The 17,572-nt window shown below is 40.7% G+C and overlaps 1 protein-coding gene across 14 annotated transcripts in view; it reads right to left on the reverse strand.

Annotated features, from left to right (window-relative positions):
• The window catches only part of PTPRT (protein tyrosine phosphatase receptor type T), a 507,468-nt gene that overhangs the window by 112,387 nt on the left and 377,509 nt on the right, over positions 1-17,572 (reverse strand). For all 14 annotated transcript variants that reach the window (XM_030008888.1, XM_030008884.1, XM_030008894.1 and 11 more), the window contains exons 10-11: positions 12,828-13,029; positions 9,340-9,442 (exon numbers count right to left, since the gene is read on the reverse strand). In XM_030008888.1, the coding sequence (XP_029864748.1) occupies positions 9,340-9,442; positions 12,828-13,029 (305 nt within the window). The remainder of the gene's footprint in view (positions 1-9,339; positions 9,443-12,827; positions 13,030-17,572) is intronic.

A 17,572-nucleotide genomic window follows, 5' to 3' on the forward strand; every position in this document is an offset into this window, starting at 1 on the left:
AGGCCCAGTCCCTATCTCTCCAGTTCAATGTTATTTTGCGCTGGCAGATTAAAGATAATGAGTGCAGACAGATACAGCTTTTGCTGCAACAGGAGCTAATGTTAGTGGCTTTGGAGGTGTTTTTTCCCTCCTGAGCCACCTGCCATCTGTTTGATCTACAAAAAAAATCCCAACCCCTTTTTTATTAATGTTGCTTAGCATTAAACAGGCATCGCTGACTGAGGTCTTGTCGTCATCCTCAGTGATCACTGGTTTAAGACCAGAAGGAAGTTTCAAGAACAAGAGCCGCCAAAGTAGTTCTTTGAACAGCCTGCAGGAGAACGAGAGACTATGGCACACCCTTACTGAGACTGCCCAATACCTTCTGCCATGTCCTTCATAAAAGTGGTGGCTTGGACAAGGGGATGGGTATATTTGCATATATTCTCAGTCAGAATTAATTTGGGTATTTCCAATGGCTTCCATGAAATTAGGTCCATTTGGATGCAGGCATAATCTACTTTGGATTTCAAAGCTTTCTCTCCCTTTTCCACAACCATAGCTACCAGGCTGCAGAGGGAAAACCTGCATATAAGAATCTTATTTGTTTTTTAAGAGAAAACACTAGAAAAGTATTTTTGTTGGGTTTGTATGTGTGTAGTTTTTTTTTAAACTAAAAGGCTAAGAAAAACACAAGACAAAAAAGGGAAACCTGCTCTATTTCTAACCTCAGGAGAAACTTCATTACCAGACAAGCCCCATATGGTCAGGTAACAGTCTACTCACAGTTACATTGTCAATGTACAATAGAAAAGATGAGCTCTCCTGGGTAAGGGTAATATAGTTTTTTAGCACCTGAAGCTGCATGAGTATCAGCCAGATTCTCTTCACCTTTTCTGGACACTTTGTGCTTTTCAGAAAGTGCAAAGTGATCATGCTTCTGACACCAGGCAGGTCTTAAACGGTACCTTCACTACAACATCTCCTGCCCCAGAACAAAGGAAAACTGAGGATGGAGAAAGGGGAGAAGGAAAGTCCCAAGGGCAAGGACTTCTCTGCAGAACATGCAGCTAGTCCATCATCATCTGTAAACACCTTTTACCTCCTCCACCATAGAGGGAACGGGACAGATTGAAACATTAGGAGGTTGTACCTGATAATCCTGTAGTTCACCAATTTCCTTCAAAACTAAGCATAGTTTTGATACAAGAGAAAACATTAAATATAGGGTGTATGTTTTGGCAGAAAAAAACCTCAACCTGCATCAACATCAGCTCCTGTAGTTATTTTGGGACCTGTCAAGGTGGGTGACAAGGGAAGTCGGCATGCCTCCTCTTCTGTTTTGCTGTTTGACCTTTCCACTGGAAACACTGCGCACTCTACCTCTCTCCTTGCCTTCCTCTCTTGCACTGTGACTACTTTTAAGTAAACCAGTCCTATTCCCCCTTCCTTTTGCACAGTAAGCAAATCCCTCACCATGTCCTAGCTCTGCCTTTTGCTTTGGAAAAGCGCTGTGCAAGGAGAACTAAAATTATAGAGAGGCAGAATAGCATCATGGCTGCAGAAGTTTATTCTTCTGAATTGTCTGGCTGCATTTATGATAATCCCTTCATTCCATCTGCAGCCCACGCACTGGTGCAGCAACCCCCTTTTCTAGTTTCAAGAAATTATGCATTCATTATGGAGGAAATTAACACCTCAATGCAAACTATAATTAGGAATTCTTCAATTCGGTTTATGCTTTTTCAATTAGGGCCTCTATAATTTTAATCACGGGAGCATTAACATGTTTCCGGAATTTATATACCTGTAGTATAATTAAATCCTGAAATGCCTTAGTCTGCAACAGCAAAGCAGAGCTTACTCATCTTCCCTTTTATCATGTTTCTGTGTTATTATAGATGTATTGAGGGGCACCTGCTAGCGTAAACATTGCCTGCCACATGCAACAGAAAAGAGCCAACTTGCTCTCTGAACTCATCATCCTTACTCCTGGGTAGAGGGACTGCTGGCTGGATAAAGCTTGTGCACTGCTTCCGAGGGGTGGACATTTGCCAAGGACTTGTGTCCAGACTCCTCCCATCTCATTTTAAGTACCTTAAGGAGCTGCTTCAGTTAGGTAAATCATCCTCTGTGGTCCACAAAAAGAGCCAAGCTCCTTCCTGTGGGCTGCTCCAACCCCCAATACCTGTGGTCGGGCTCAGTTTGTCCCATTGAAGGGTCTGATCCAAAGGCTCTCACAGGCAAAAAGAGGCTTGGCAGTATGCCTCGAGAAATTCAGAGTTTCTAATTTTTAAAATCTTTTACGCCGTTTCCTATTATCCTTTTATTCTGTGATAACAAGGAAGGGGCATGTTGGCTCTGGGAGCTGCGAAGCAAAGAAAAGTCTTGGAAAAAGAAACCTTCAAACTGGCAGCTACGGGTATTTTCTCCTGTTCCCTCATCTTACTGGTTGACAGCTTGATGTGAGAAGTTGGCCATCAATTTGCGATTCTCAGCTTAAAGTTCAGACTTCATTAACCTTTTGATTGCTGGAATTTAATCTGACAGTTTACGTGGACAGCATAAAAGATTTATGCAAAAACATTCACTCCCCCACTCTCAGTATACTCAGGCCTTCATAAAACTAAAAAGTGTTACCAAAAGCTTCACTGTAGAACTAATAAAATGCTGCTTGACACAAAAGAATTGGCTCTACGTAATTTGATTTTTAAAATATTATCATTACAATATATGAAAATTTTATGTCTTTCCTCTCCCATTTCTTTCTGTCTACTGCCAAAGTTCTCTGTGGAATGGTTAGTAAGACACAGCAAGTCATCCAGGCTCAGAGAACAGCTATGTTTCTGATGGTTGATACATGGGCAAAGGCAGTTTTATGACCCTTTAAGGGACAGTATTCTCAGATGAATAGTATGCTGATCCAGTAAGAAAATGCATTTCCTGTACCGGATGAGACAATTGACCCCAAATGCCCCTTATCCTCACTTTTTAGGGTCAACACCTCTTCAGGGGGAACTAAAATAAACCTTGAAACACCCATTCAACTAATTATGCCATGCTACACATAAAAGACTAAATATTCCTTCCCGATACTTATGGTTGTCACCTTGCATCCTGATGCATCCCTATATCTCCATTATGCTTCCCTCCTGATACAGTAGGCAAAGCACTTATAAGATCCAGAAAAACTTCAAGTACCACTGAAGTCATCATGTACGATTTAAACCCACCATCCAGTGACTCCAGTTGAAATGGACATGAATGCTCAGGTTTGCAGTGCTCTGGTCAGCTCACCAGGGTTTGGAGACACTGATGAGGTCAAGTCTGCAAATGCTTACTGTGCAATTCTATTCTTTACCTTTTTGGTATAATAAACATCATGCTGATCTACGCAGCTGCCATTATTCCATGCCTTTCACCCAAATTCTCATTTTTATTATCTCACATTCACACATAGTTAAAGAAAAAGGTGATCTGGTTTATCTTTAAGAGGAAAGAAAGTCACTCATTTACTTTCGAACTCTTGCCTAAATTAAAGGCAGAATGCCATGCAGGAGAAACCCAGGTTGAATGATTTCAGAACAATATCCCTGAGGTATATTATAGAAGATGTTAATTAATACAGATAATTAGGCTTATAATATCAGACGCCTAGATTGATAATCTCATTCCTCATTAGATACTACAAAATTAAAAGATCTAATGTGATGACTGTTTGCCCTGTATTCAATCAACCAAGTCATGTGATGCATACATTTGAATATGAGTTTAGAAAAAGCAGGCCAGGAGTTTTACTTTCGAGGTATTTATAACACGCCTATCAAGGCAACTAAACTTTCAGAACTACCAAGGGCATGATAATTTGTTATGCTCCCCCCATAGCTTTCAATATTAGAACCTTTTTTATTGTTTTGCTGATCCTTGACTCCAGCCTTTATTTTCAAACACAAGGTACGCTGTGTGGGAGTTTTAAGAACAAGAAATTGCCACCCCTTCTTGGCTTTAATGAATTAATTATCAACATAAATGCCTGAGGCAAGCTCATGTGATGCCACTAAGAAGTTACAAAGCAGCAAGCTCAACAGCACTGCTCCCTATATAGCTATGGAGATCTATAAACCAAAGCCACCATCTGTAAAACAAAACAAAACAAAAACCCCAGCAAAGTTTCCAAGTTCATAGCTTCTTGTCTCATTCCTCTTTCACCGCAGAATCAAGGTCACTAGGCTTGCAAACTTCTCCTTCATAAGGACAGAAAGAACTACTGTGCGTTAAAAACAAAATCAAAATAAGGATGCTAGTGAGAAAGATATAGGAAAGGTAAGCTCAGGATGAACAGATGCCTGAATTTGCAAAAAAAGAAAGAATTATCTGGAGATTAAAGTTATAGCCTATGGCTCCAGAGATTCTCAATTTCTACTTTGTTGCAGACTGAAATGGAAAGCAAGTTTTATCTAGTCAAAGTCTCAGTTCTCCAAAATAAAATGGAAGCAATACCACTCCCCTTCATCACAGGAAATTTTCATTTGTTACTCTATGTAGGAATACATAAGTATACAGATATGTCATACGGGTTGGTTTGCTTGGAGAATAGCTTAAGCAAAAATCCAGAAAAAAAACCTGTTCTTAGGTGTTCTGTTAAATAACATTACAGCTGTTTTCTCTTAATTTGTTTACCATCATGTAGACCAAAAATATTTCCTTTATTTCATGCTTGGGAAACCAAGAATCAGATGATAATACTCAAGAGTAACATGAGGCTTGGTCCATATAAATTAATTTCTCCTACTGGCTGGCTGTGATATGAAAATATTTGTTTCACCTTTGCTCAGTACTTCTAAATATATTTAAAATATTTAAACTCCTATTCTCCTATTTACATTTACTTATTTCCTTTAAGATGTACATTAATAAACTAACCCATCCTTCCCCACCATCAAAGTGATTACAAGTATCTGACCATTGCACACATACATAATGACTCTCATCTAAATATATTTCTCCAGGATCACTTACATATGCTACTTACACTGCATATATATATATATAAAATATACATATCTTCCCCCCCCCCAAATATCTATATGCATAAAGGCAAGTGCAAAGATTGATACCTTTGTTCTAATAATACTGCTCTTTAGCACAGTACAGGGGTCAAGTGCCTAAAGACTGTCCTGTACCTGCGTGCTTGCAGACACACGAAAGAACATCACAGATTATTTACTGATACACCTCAGAGAACCACAGGAAGATAGCGAGATTAAATCCCTCTTTTTCCAACAAAAAGTTCTCTATTGTCTGAAACCTTAAAAAATAATGGCAGACTCTTCTCTAATGTCCTTCTACAGCATCCTACAGCTCCAATACACAGAGCAGCATATTGACAAGGCAATCACACCTAAGGGGAGCATTTATTTAAACTCTGAAATCCTCAAAACTAATACATGCTCTGGAAATTTGATTTTCTCCATAATAGTAGTATAGGTAGATTGATAGAACCAACTGCATGTTAATAAACCAGATGGACTTTCAAATATCCAACACACAAAAAACAGTCCAGTGGACATGTTATGTAGATAAAATCCCTCATGGCGGTATTTTCAAGCAGTGAATGGGATATAAATTCTCAAATAGAAGTCTAAAGATGTCATATGTGAACAATCTATGAAAGACTGACTCAGCCCTCCTGACAATAACAGATTCACAGGCAGAATTATCCTCAAAATCACATTGGAGATTTTCAGGAAAGAGTTGAGGAGTAAAGATTGAGAACACCTGCATTCTTCTTTCCTCTTCTGAATCTATTATAGATGAATGTCAGTCTTCAGCAAATCAATCATAGCACCATTCACAGGTTTTAGATTGATATAAGAACACCTAAAAGTTATTTTTAAAGGGCAATGTGGAGTCAAGCTCTGCAGGTTATACCATGGAAAATAAAGGCAAGAATGAAATGCCTATGCCACAGAGGAGAGTATTTATGCTTGCTGAGGCTTCATCTTTCTTTTGGCGATAGGACAAAATAGATAAAAGAATATCTAAGTTTATATTATTTCTATTAGCTCATATAAAAGCATCTTCATTGTTATCTATAGATCGTTAACAATGCCGAGTTCATGATCATTAGCTTTATAAACAACCTCATTTAAGTTATTTATCATGAGCACTGGGGAACATCAGAAATGTCTTAATATTGAAAGTGACTTTGGATTTGGTGTACCTGCATTTCAGATGAATGGAAATACAAGGAATCTTATTTTAAATATTCTACAGTATTACTCTAAAAATGATCTTGCAGACCATACTCCATCTGTATGCTGCTCTGACTACAGCAGAACAAAATAACACAAGTCAAAGTCACATAACTATCTTATGTATAGATACTAGTTTACAGTCACACCCCCACATGTTCTCCAACTCACCATCCCCAGCATATAAGAGGAAATATTAAGAATAATTACTATATATTAATTTTTTTCATCTTCACAGTTTGGGAGGACTATAATAAAAACCTGGAGCACTGCAGAGCAGAAACTGTCAGGTTGATGAGTTGAGGGGTTGACCTATTCCTGCATAGTGAAAGATGTGAATATCAGAGGTTTTATAAGAAGGCATGAGGAAAATCTATTTCAGACTTTCAAGTACGTTTTCAGACCCACCTCAGGCAGCCTGGGATACAAAAGGTTGGTGTGCAAAAGGGAAGGGACCTAGGAAAGCAGGGTCATGTCTACAAGGGAGGCCAGGAGAACAGGCATCCTACCAGCATGCCGCATCATGCAGGATCCCCTCCTGTGACCTCCGCACCACCTTGCTCATGCACATGGAGATTTCTCAGTCATTTTTCTCAAATCTGTGTTTGCATTAATGCCTTTGGTAACTGAAGAGAGGATGGCATCAGACTAAGAGGGGTCTAAGTCATTTAAGTTTGTATCAGAATTTTAAAGCATTTTGAAAATCAATTTTATCATATTTAATAGAGATGAATGGAAAACACTACATTGGTGAAGGAGAAATACAACACACACAACCAAAGAGTAGAACAACTAACCAGACAACAACAAAGAGGATATATTGGATCTCAGCTTGAATACAAAAAAAACCACTGAGGAGGAAAAACACTTCATTCTTGTGTGTTAAGAGTGTCACAAGCAGTTCACAGTTTATTGTTGTTCTAATCTGCTGGGTGCTGTTGAGGCCTCCGAGGGAATGCTACCTGCTTTTGGATATGGTATTTTGAGAGAATTTACACAAATTGGAGAGTGTGCAGAACAGACTGAAAAAAAAGGGAAGAGGTTGGGGAAATCTAAGGTTGAAATAACTGGATTTGTTGAGGCTAGACTAAGAAGTCTATATGGTTATACAGAGAAAGGTATTCACACATTCTGAGGCTGTCATGGTTAATAAAAAGCTAAAATTCTCTCCAAGATTCCCCTCCCCCCCCAATCCATTCTGGTTTTCATACCCACATCTGTAAGTTAATGAAATGGGCTCATAATAGGAAGTAATCTTATCGCTTAGATGTGGCATGTAAATATTGCACTCTCTGCAAATGTGTGTTTAATAGGCTACAATGCAATTAAAGAAACCAGAGTGAAAATTTATAAAAAAATCTACCAAATTTTTTATAACAGATGCATTTGCTGGAAAAGACATTATTCACTGAATGCAGTTAAAGTATAGTAAATTGACTTAGAGAAAAATCACAAGACTTTTCAACAAAAAGACAAAATAGCAACACTCTTAAGATAGCAGGTGGTAAAACGAGATACAGGAATGTTCCCCCATATAAAGAAATAAAACAAAACAGAGCTGTGTGGTTTTACTGCTCTTTTCCAGCAGAAAAACATCCCTAAAGGACTCAGAAAATAGGCTCCTAAATTTGGTTGCATGGAGTACTAGAGATTGAAAGGGAAACTTTAAAATACTTTACTCAGAAAAACTAGAAAAGGGATAGTGCTGTCTTAAAGAGCAGATTTTTTTGCTTGAGAGTGTCAATGCAATTTGGGGGGAAAGCTGTCACATAGGGTGGACCACCAATTGATACAGGATATTTCATTAAATCAAGAAGTATACATCTGAGCAATTTGCTCCTGAATACTTAGAGGGACATCCTTCAAAAGCACTAAGAACCTGTCAGTGGGGCACAGAAACCCAATTCACATTGCAAGAAGGCATGATGGGTTTTTAAAACACCACCCATAGGAAAAAGTTCAAGTCTTTTGTGAAAACTGGAGGTAAAAGCCTGAAGAGCCTACAGGGAGGTAATGACTGCTGGATACCTCTGCAAAGCAGTATCCAGTATTTTTATCATAAGCTATTCTAATTCCCACTCTTGCTAAGGAGACTGGCAGTATGAATGACCAACTGGCATTTCTGCCAGTGACAGATAAGGCAGCGCCGGCTTAGAAGGGAAGTTTGTTCATCTGTGCTGGTGCCTTTCACCAAGTACAAATTCACCTAGACAGAAGAGAGCAATGCAGTACAGACCTCTCTAAGTTGTGTTTCCACAGTCAGGGAGTGATCTGCAGTTGAGTGGCACTTAGGGACATGGTTTAGTGGGACTTGGCAGTGTTAGGTTTATGGTTGGACTCGATGATCTTGAAGGTCTTTTCCAACCTAAATGATTCTATGATTTCAGCACCTCATCATGAAGAACAACAGGACCAAGCTCAGGCACAGAGATGTTTTCTGCAAGGTCCTCGCTCTTCCACAGGTGCCTGTGCAGGTCCCTCCTCCTAAATCCTCTCCTCTGCCAGTGGAAATTGTGCTTGCCTACAGCTGGCAAAGCCTCGCTAAGCCAGAGTTCATTTTTTCTGAACTAGATCACTACTTCACTCCACAGCCAACCCAGAAGCAATAGCTGGATTATAACATAAAGATGTGAGGAGTGTTGTTAGATCCAGAATCTGAACAAATGCATCCACAAACATTAAAGGTAGTTCGGGCATTCGTATGACAGTTACAAAAAGGCCTTGTCCATCACGGAAGAGAGGGCAGGAGATGGAGGCCTGAAGCCTCCTCCACCTTTGCATGGCGATGGTCAATTCACAGCGTCACAGTCCACAGCTGCACGTACTGCTGTACTCCAGTGCTGCAAAGGCATCTGAAGTGATGCTGAAAGGGTAATAACCCTGTGCAATGCTATCAGTAATCCTTCCCGGAGGTTAACAGCGGGAGGCAAGTAAGTTGAGACGTTTATAAAAGGAGACTGAAAGACAGAATCAACAGCAGAGTTGGCCTTTTAGTCAGCGTTCGCTTTCAGCAGCTACATTATCAGACGAGAATGAGAAAGGCGTGAATGAAGCCTGGGGAGGAAGGAGAGGGGAGAACTGTGAAAAGAGAAGACAAAACACCTACCTGACAGGTGCTCCTCGGGACTGAGCAGGCTTCAGCATAACAGTGATGGTAGTGTCAGTCTCATTCAGGGGGGAGTCCGTGTCGTATTCTGGCATTGATGGTGCTATGGCAGAACAAAGAGCAACACGTTAGCTACACACCAGTTACTGTCTTTGGTAGTGATGGCAACGTAATATTAACATTTCTTGGAGACCATTTAACATTTCTCAAATGAAACATCAAAATACCTCCCAATGTTATGACCAAAATTGTCAAAACTGCTTAAATATTTGCACACTCTTTTCCTATTAAAATTAAACAGGAATTGGACACCCAAATCTTCAAGCTGGCTTCAGAAATCCCTTTTTGAATTTTTAAGACTTCGTAAACCTTTGAGATGGGATCGTTCCTTCAATTTTAAAGGTGAAGAAAGAAAACTGCATGGACATTATAAAAGACCACTTAGAATGAGTGAATCAGTGGCAGAGCTAAGAATAGCACCCAGGAAACCTTGTTCTTGTTCACTGTTTTGGTCATTGGATTAGACCTCCCACATCTTAGAGTTTTTAATACATAGACTTAAGCTGTGTCTCCTTGATTAGCTGGAGGGTGTGTTATGAAGCACAAAAGATGAAGAGAGAGGAGCACAAGTTAGCCAGGTTATTTTAGCACTCAAACCCATGACATTTTACCCCAGTGCTTTAGTGATGCTGAATCAGCAGACAGCTGCACAGCCTCCAATGATATACTTAGGCAGTACCCAGCCATGGCATCCCCATCGCTTTGCTGACATGTTCCCCAAAGCAATATAGAAAACCACTGAATATTCACACTTAGCCAAAGTCTAGTTTCTACTTCTGCTTTGTTATCTTCTATTACGATCATTCCATGAAAGTAGGATAGTTTCCTTAGGAAACATATTTTACTTATTACGTTACTTCTTTCTTCCCCAGTAGCAGACATCTGGGACAATTTTTACTGTGGAAGAACTGAAGAGGTCACGAGATCAGAGCAGCATTAAATTTATTCCAAAGATGCAAGTTTTATTGAAATATCTTCGAAGTAAAAAGCAAACAGAAGAATGCACACAAATAGTTCATCTGTAACTCGCAAGGGCAAGCTGCATTGCAGGGGATCCCATATTTAATCCTCTCACAGTGATTTCCACTGTAATCCTGTTTACAATCAGGATTTTTATCTAAATGCTTGAAAACTGTCAAGAACAGTGGTTGCTATTATCAGCTCAGCTACTGACTTCCCTGTCAATAAGCTGGCAATGAGTTCAGAATGAATGCCAATTCCTTAACGAGGATTTCTCTGAAAAAGGTACTCTGCATCAAGGGGAAGCAGTGTGAGTCATTTAAAGAAGATGCATGTCACCAGCAGTCTTCTATACCAGAGATCACCGTAGGTGCTGGAGATGCCACAGCAAGAATTGTTCAGCACCTGCTCTGGCCAGAGGGGATGGTGCTCCAGCACAACACAGTACTACAAACAGGTTGCAAGGCCAGTTTGGACACCAGAAGCAGGCTGGGCTCTGCCTTTGCAGGCTCCATCCTCTTTTCTAGACTAGCTGCAGTGCTCCACTGGTGCCACTAAATCGTTTCTGGTATGTTAGCTACCTCAGATGTCTCCTTCTGGATGTGCGTGAGACTTGTTTAGTTATCTTCTGTGTAAAACACTGCACCTGCCACAGAGAATTTACAATCTTACTTTCAGATACCATATAGTTAAGAAGTAAATGCAAAAAACATAGGTCTTGGCAGGACTAGCTAATGGTATTGAGTAAATTTCAGTGATTAGAGTCTGTATTAGTCACAGGACACTGAAATAAGATATAGTAGTTTTCTTGTGTACTCAACATGGAACGGTTGTGTAGTACCTCAATAAAACTACAATTGGCAGTGATCTCTCTAAAACAGCAAGAACTGCTCATCAATTTAATGCCTATTTTGCAAGATCACAGTCCTGCCCAAAGAGAAGTCTTCAGGAATTCTGCCATTTAATTGCGATTAAGACATAAACAAATATGTCCACCCATATAAACATATACACTCACACATTGCTACAGCATAGATGACTTTTCATTTAAAATATATATAGTCTTACAAGGACATTCCAGTCAATGCAAAAATCCTTCTCTTTACTAACCTCGGGACTGCCTGTTAGAGCAAGTTTAACAGTAGTTTCCAAATTACAAGTATAGGACTGACCATGCAATGAGATAATCTAATGTCAGAGACTACCCTAATGCCTGTATGGAGTCTGTGCCTACCTGTTGCGAACCAGATGTTTGGAAGATGGGGAAAAAAAAAAAAAAAGACGATAAAGCTAGCTCAGTGTGCATACAGTTAATAATCATGCAGGCTTCTAACACAATTTGAGCACTCACTGAATAATAAAATGCAAAGAAACTGCATCAGAGGCAAAAAGCACTACCATTACTGTGCTATTTTATTTCTCTGGTCACAAGTGAATAGAGTGCATGCTGTGCCTTCCCGTCACAGCAGGGCTGCATAAACCCTAACAGTCTGCAGAGCTGTTATGACAGTTAATGGCTTTACTTCAAGTGGTTGAGACACAGGCTTTTGCACTAAATGTTAAGGGTTCAAACCCTGCTGACGGTTAGTGGAGGGAATGGATACATTTTACTTCCTTAAAATTTACACTGTCACTTACTGCTAACAACTTATTCTTATTAACCAATTTTGAAATAGGGCAATGGAACATATGCACTGCTGTGCATTCTTTTCTATGGCACCCAGCCATAATTTCAAGTATTACAAGTGTCCTGAACATCCCAAATGTTTATTTTGGCTTTACTGAAAAAAATGACAGTTTTAAACTCTGTTAGAGAACCTACTGTAGTGCTATCAATTAGAATTTAAAATTAAAGTCTACATACATCTGCCCAATATCATCTCTACTATCCCTTTATCCATCTTTTTTTTTTTTTTATAGCTAGCCTAAGTTTCCTTTTTTTTCTAGAGACACATGCGCTTTCTCTTTGCAATGCCTTCTGATTTTAGTGCCTTTTATATACTTGTCTGCCTACCCCAAGCCCTCCCTCTGCCCTTACTCAGAAAGAAAACATAAAACCAGCTTTCCTCCTTTATTTTAGAGTCTCCTTGCACTATTAATTCAATTACTTCATTACATCCATTTTGGTGCATTCTGAAAATAAAAACCACATTATTGAAGGAGCTTCCCCAGCCACACAGACAATACTAACAATTATTACAGGGATAGTTCATTTGTAGAACTAATGAATGTTCTCATTTAAAATGTTCCACAAAGATATTCATGGATATTAAGATATCAACAAATTAACCACTGCATTTGTAACTCAAACACACACAGATACTGGATTGTGGCTGTTTTAAAAATTTGCCCTATGAAACTTGTAGAGGCACAAAGCTGAATACCTTTTTATCGTTTTATGCATCAGCTGCGGGTCTAAAGAAAAAAAGCCCTAGAAAGTTCTTTTTTCTTCTTCTCCAAAGCAGTACCTGAAATCTTAGTTGCAATCCGTGTTGTGATGGGTGGCCCAAAGCCCTTGACTGTGCTGGCTTTGATGGTGAATGAATACGTAGTCCCTGGGTATAATCCTACAAAGAGGTGATGTGTTTCATTCCTTAGTTTGAAGACTTTCCCTCTTTGGCTGGACAGGTCAGCACTGGGATCCAGAGACCCAACGGCCTTGTATGTAATCTGCAAATGAAGAACAAGGAAAGTAAGGTAATAAGGGGCCTTCTGCGCCTGACCTTTCTCTGCTCCCCTATTTTGCCATCTCTTGAGACTAGACGTTGAAAATACAAGGACAGATATTATTTCAGTATCTCTAGTGAGCGGTTCTATACTTGGATGCTGGCAAACAAACATGACAATTTTTCCAAGGCTTTACTTAGGAAAAAACTAATTTCTTCTCTCGACTAAAACCTCAGCATGTGCTGATTTACAACAAAAGATGCAAAGAATTGCTTTTTGTTCCACATCTCAGAACTTCTGCAGGCAAACCAGAGCGCACAGCACGACCGGCAGAATTTTCATGAGAATTTCCCATACAATCCCCCGCAGCATACAAAAACTCTTGGTGCAAACATGGATACATTTTCCATCAAGTTGGTTTTTTTTTTTTTTTTCTTCTGGCAAATGGTCTTCTCATAAGGCCACTGAAAACAATGGGAGCCTTTTACTGACAGCAAAGGTTTTGGAAGTATTTTCCTGTGCTAAAGAACACATGCTGAAATGAAATGGTATGTTTAAATGAAATAAATACCATCAAGGCTTTAGACAAAAGCCCTTTTCTTCTCGGAGCTTGTAAACCAGCTTCTGATATAATTTCCCTCCCCCTGTTTTGTGCCTCAGTTTGCAGGTTTACATGTGGTACCATGCCTGGTTTTTGCCTGAGATAATAAGTCAGCAGGGTTACAGACCTGGAGAGCCGTTCATGAATACACCCATTGCTGGTGCTAACGCACCTCTAGAGGAATCCAAGCTGAAAGCACACCTTTGAAATTCTGCTCCAGCTCCATTATGCTTACCCATGGCAACCTTGTTGATATACACACACTTGCAAGTAAAACTCATGACTTATTTACCAGCCAATTCCTTTCCTGCGTTCCAAATTCAATCCAAAGGCAGCTCAATTTCAACTGAGCTGTCAATATAATATAACGTGCTCCACTGCTCTCCTAACCTTTCCTGATATTATGGGATCCTCGCTTATTTGTAATGAAACCCTATGAATAAATCAATGTATGTTAATACATGAAGTCGTCTATTTTTTATGAAGGACTCCACAAGAATCTAATTCCCAGCTTTGCTGAAGGAGCCTTTGAAAATTTTTAAGTCGCTTGCCTTATGACAGGAGGAAAATGTTGCATTTTGAGGAAAAATAAATATACAAAGTTTAAAAAGGGGGGCTTTAATAATAACAGGATAAATAAGAGGCAGAGACTGATGCTACTGACACTAGAGAAGGGTGTGAGTGTGTGAATCCTCATATTTGGACTGAGAAGAACTATTTAGACAGAGCTGACACCCAAGATGAAGCAGCATAACAGAAAAGGGCCGTGAATTACACCAGGCCCACAGAGCAAGAAATTACAAAAGCAGAACTCTTAAATGAATTACAATTAAACAGCTTGCATTGAAAACCTACTAATTTTTCCAGGAATTACAACTTGGTTTTAAATTTTTATTACTTGCCAGAAACCTAAGAAAGAGAGAGATCCTAGCACAACAGTCATTAAAGCAAAGTAATTAAATGTAGAGAGGAGAAATCTTTACACTTGCTCCTTTTCCTTAGGTAAGGTGAGGACCATTCAACGCTGCACGGTACAGGACAATATTTTGACAGTTCTTACTGCATCAAGGTACTTCAGGGCAAGGGAATCTGTGTAAAAACACTATCAGAGTTAGGGAGAGCATCAAAGACCTTAAATTAAGAGACATGAACCAGTCAATGCCATAGCCAAATCCACAAAGAAAAATGTGTTTAATCTTGTCCTGGTTTTGGCTGGGATAGAGTTAGTTTTCTTTCTAGTAGCTGGAATAGTGTTATGTTTTGGATTCAGTATGAAAGAATGTTGATAACACACTGATGTTTTCGGTTGTTGATAAGTAGCGTTTAGACCAAGTCAACGGTTTTTCAGTTTCTCGCGCCCAGCCAGCCAGAAAGCTGGAGGGGCACAAAGAGTTGGGAGGGGACACAGCCAGGGCAGCTGACCCCAACCGGCCAGAGGGGTATTCCATAGCATGTGATGTCATGCCCAGTATATAAACTGGGGGGGAGAGGGGCTGGGGGGTGGATCTCTGCTCTGGGACTAACTTGGCATCTGTCTACGAGTGGTGAGCAACTGCATTGTGCATCACTTGTTTTGTATATTCCAATCCTTTTATTATTATTATTATTATTGTTATTATTATCATTATTATTTTCTTCCTTTCTGTCCTATTAAATTGTCTTTATATGAACCCACGAGTTTTACTTCCCCCCTCGCCCCCGATTTTCTCTCCCATCTCACTGGGATGAGCGGCTGCGTGGTGCTTAGTTGCCGGCTGGGGTTACACCATGACAAATCTGTTAGGTAGGAATGAACCAATGCAATCTGTATGCTCAATTTGCAAATCAAGTGCTAGAGAAATAGCAATTCAATAAAATTCCAAAGGGGAATCAGCAAAACAGGAGTTTGGGAAAAAGAAAGGGAACTTAGTACTGCTGGGCCACCGAAAACCACATTCACAGGATGCCCAGGTAGTAGCCTATGCGAAATCAGTGGTATTTATTTTCAAGCACATTTTATAGAAGGCTATAAATATAAGTGGAAGATACACTTGTCCTTGATTTCCGTATGTATTGGCTTTGTGTGGCAAGGTTTTGGTAGCGGGGGGGGTGGGGGTTACAGGGGGGGCTTGTGTAAGAAGCTGCTGGAAGCTTCCCCTGTGTCCGACAGAGCCAGTACCAGCTGGCTCTGAGACGGACCCGCCGCCAGCCAAGGCCGAGCCAATCAGCAATGGTGGTAGTGCCTCTGTGATAACATTTTTAAGAAGGAAAAAAAAAGTTGGGACAGACGGAAACGGCAGCCAGAGAGAGGAGTGAGAACATGTAAGAAAAACAACCCTGCAGACACCAAGGTCAGTGAAGAAGGAGGGGGAGGAGACGCGCCAGGCGCCGGAGCAGAGATTCCCCTGCAGCCCGTGGGGAAGACCATGGTGAGGCAGGCTGTCCCCCTGCAGTCCATGGAGGTCCACAGTGGAGCAGATCTCCACCTGCAGCCCGGGGAGGACCCCACGCCGGAGCAGGTGGGTTCCCGAAGGAGTCTGTGACCCCGTGGGAACCCCGCGCTGGAGCAGGTTTTCTGGCAGGACTTGTGACCCCATGGGGGACCCACACTGGAGCAGTGTGCTCCTGAAGGACTGCACACCGTGGAAAGGACCCATGCTGGAGCAGTTCGTGAAGAACTGCAGCCCGTGGGAAGGGCCCACGTTGGAGAAGTTCGTGGAGGACTGTCTCCCGTGGGAGGGACCCCACGCTGGAGCAGGGGAAGAGTGTGATGAGTCCTGCCCCTGAGGAGGATGAAGCGGCAGAAATAACGTGTGATGAACTGACCGTAAACCCCGTTCCCCGTCCCCCTGCGCCGCTGGGGGGGGGGGTAGGTAGAGAATCTGGGAGTGAAGTTGTGCCTGGGAAGAAGGTGGAGGGTGGAGGGAAGGTGTTCTGAGATTTGGTTTTATTTCTCATTACCCTACTCTGGTTGATTTGTAATAAATTGAGTTAATTTTCCCCAGGCTGAGTCTGTTTTGCCCGTGACGGTAATTGGTGAGTGATCTCTCCTGTCCTTATCTCGACCCACAAGCTCTTTGTTATATTTTCTCTCCCCTGTCCAGCTGAGGAGGGGGAGTGATAGAACGGCTTTGGTGGGCACCTGGTGTCCAGCCAGGGTCAACCCACCACACCGTATAAATAAAAATATTCAGCTACCCTCACCAGTTTTAAAATCGCTACAAAAAGAGTTATTTTTCTTCATGAAAAAACCTATCCCCTTAAGGCAAATAGAACTAGAAAAGCTTTCAAAAGAAAAAAAAAGTCACTGATTTAAAAAAAAAAGTCTTTCTTTTTTCTGTTGACTATAGCAGAGAATATGAATACAAGGGACCTTAAAACAACCTGGGTCAACTTACTAGAAGCAGGGAAGGAGAAAACAAGAGAGAGTACAACCACGATTTGAGATTGTAGTGTGGGTCAATTTTCAGAAAGACTGCTCACTCAAAGCAGACTTCAGTATTTCCCAAAGCTTTTTTTTAGGATATATAAACTACAGTAAAGAGAGATTTGTGGCATAGTCAAACTGTGAGATTATCGTTTCTGCAGCAGACTCTCTCTTCCAATAGATATGAACCCTGTAAACCAGGTGATACGCAGACATTCAGAGAAAGCAGTCCTTGTCACCAAAACATAACATTCAATTTTAATACATGAACAGTACCTGTATGCAACACAGGGAACAGGAAAACAATAGTACAAAATTGTGCATGTGGTCCAGTTTCATTCAGTCCATAAGGAGAAATATTTAAGGGACTGGTAAGCATAATGGTGCCTGCAGATACAGCTAGTTACCAGCTTATTGCTCTCATCAGAGTTAGTGTCGAGCTCTCCTCTGCTTTCCAGAAGAGGAGCTCTGACTGACTGAGGTATATACGGACACTGCCAGGAGAGCCTGTGGGCTGTGTGCCCACCTCTGCAGATGAC

This window comes from Aquila chrysaetos, chromosome 3 (genome assembly GCF_900496995.4).
Source record: "Aquila chrysaetos chrysaetos chromosome 3, bAquChr1.4, whole genome shotgun sequence".
Taxonomy (NCBI): domain Eukaryota; kingdom Metazoa; phylum Chordata; class Aves; order Accipitriformes; family Accipitridae; genus Aquila; species Aquila chrysaetos.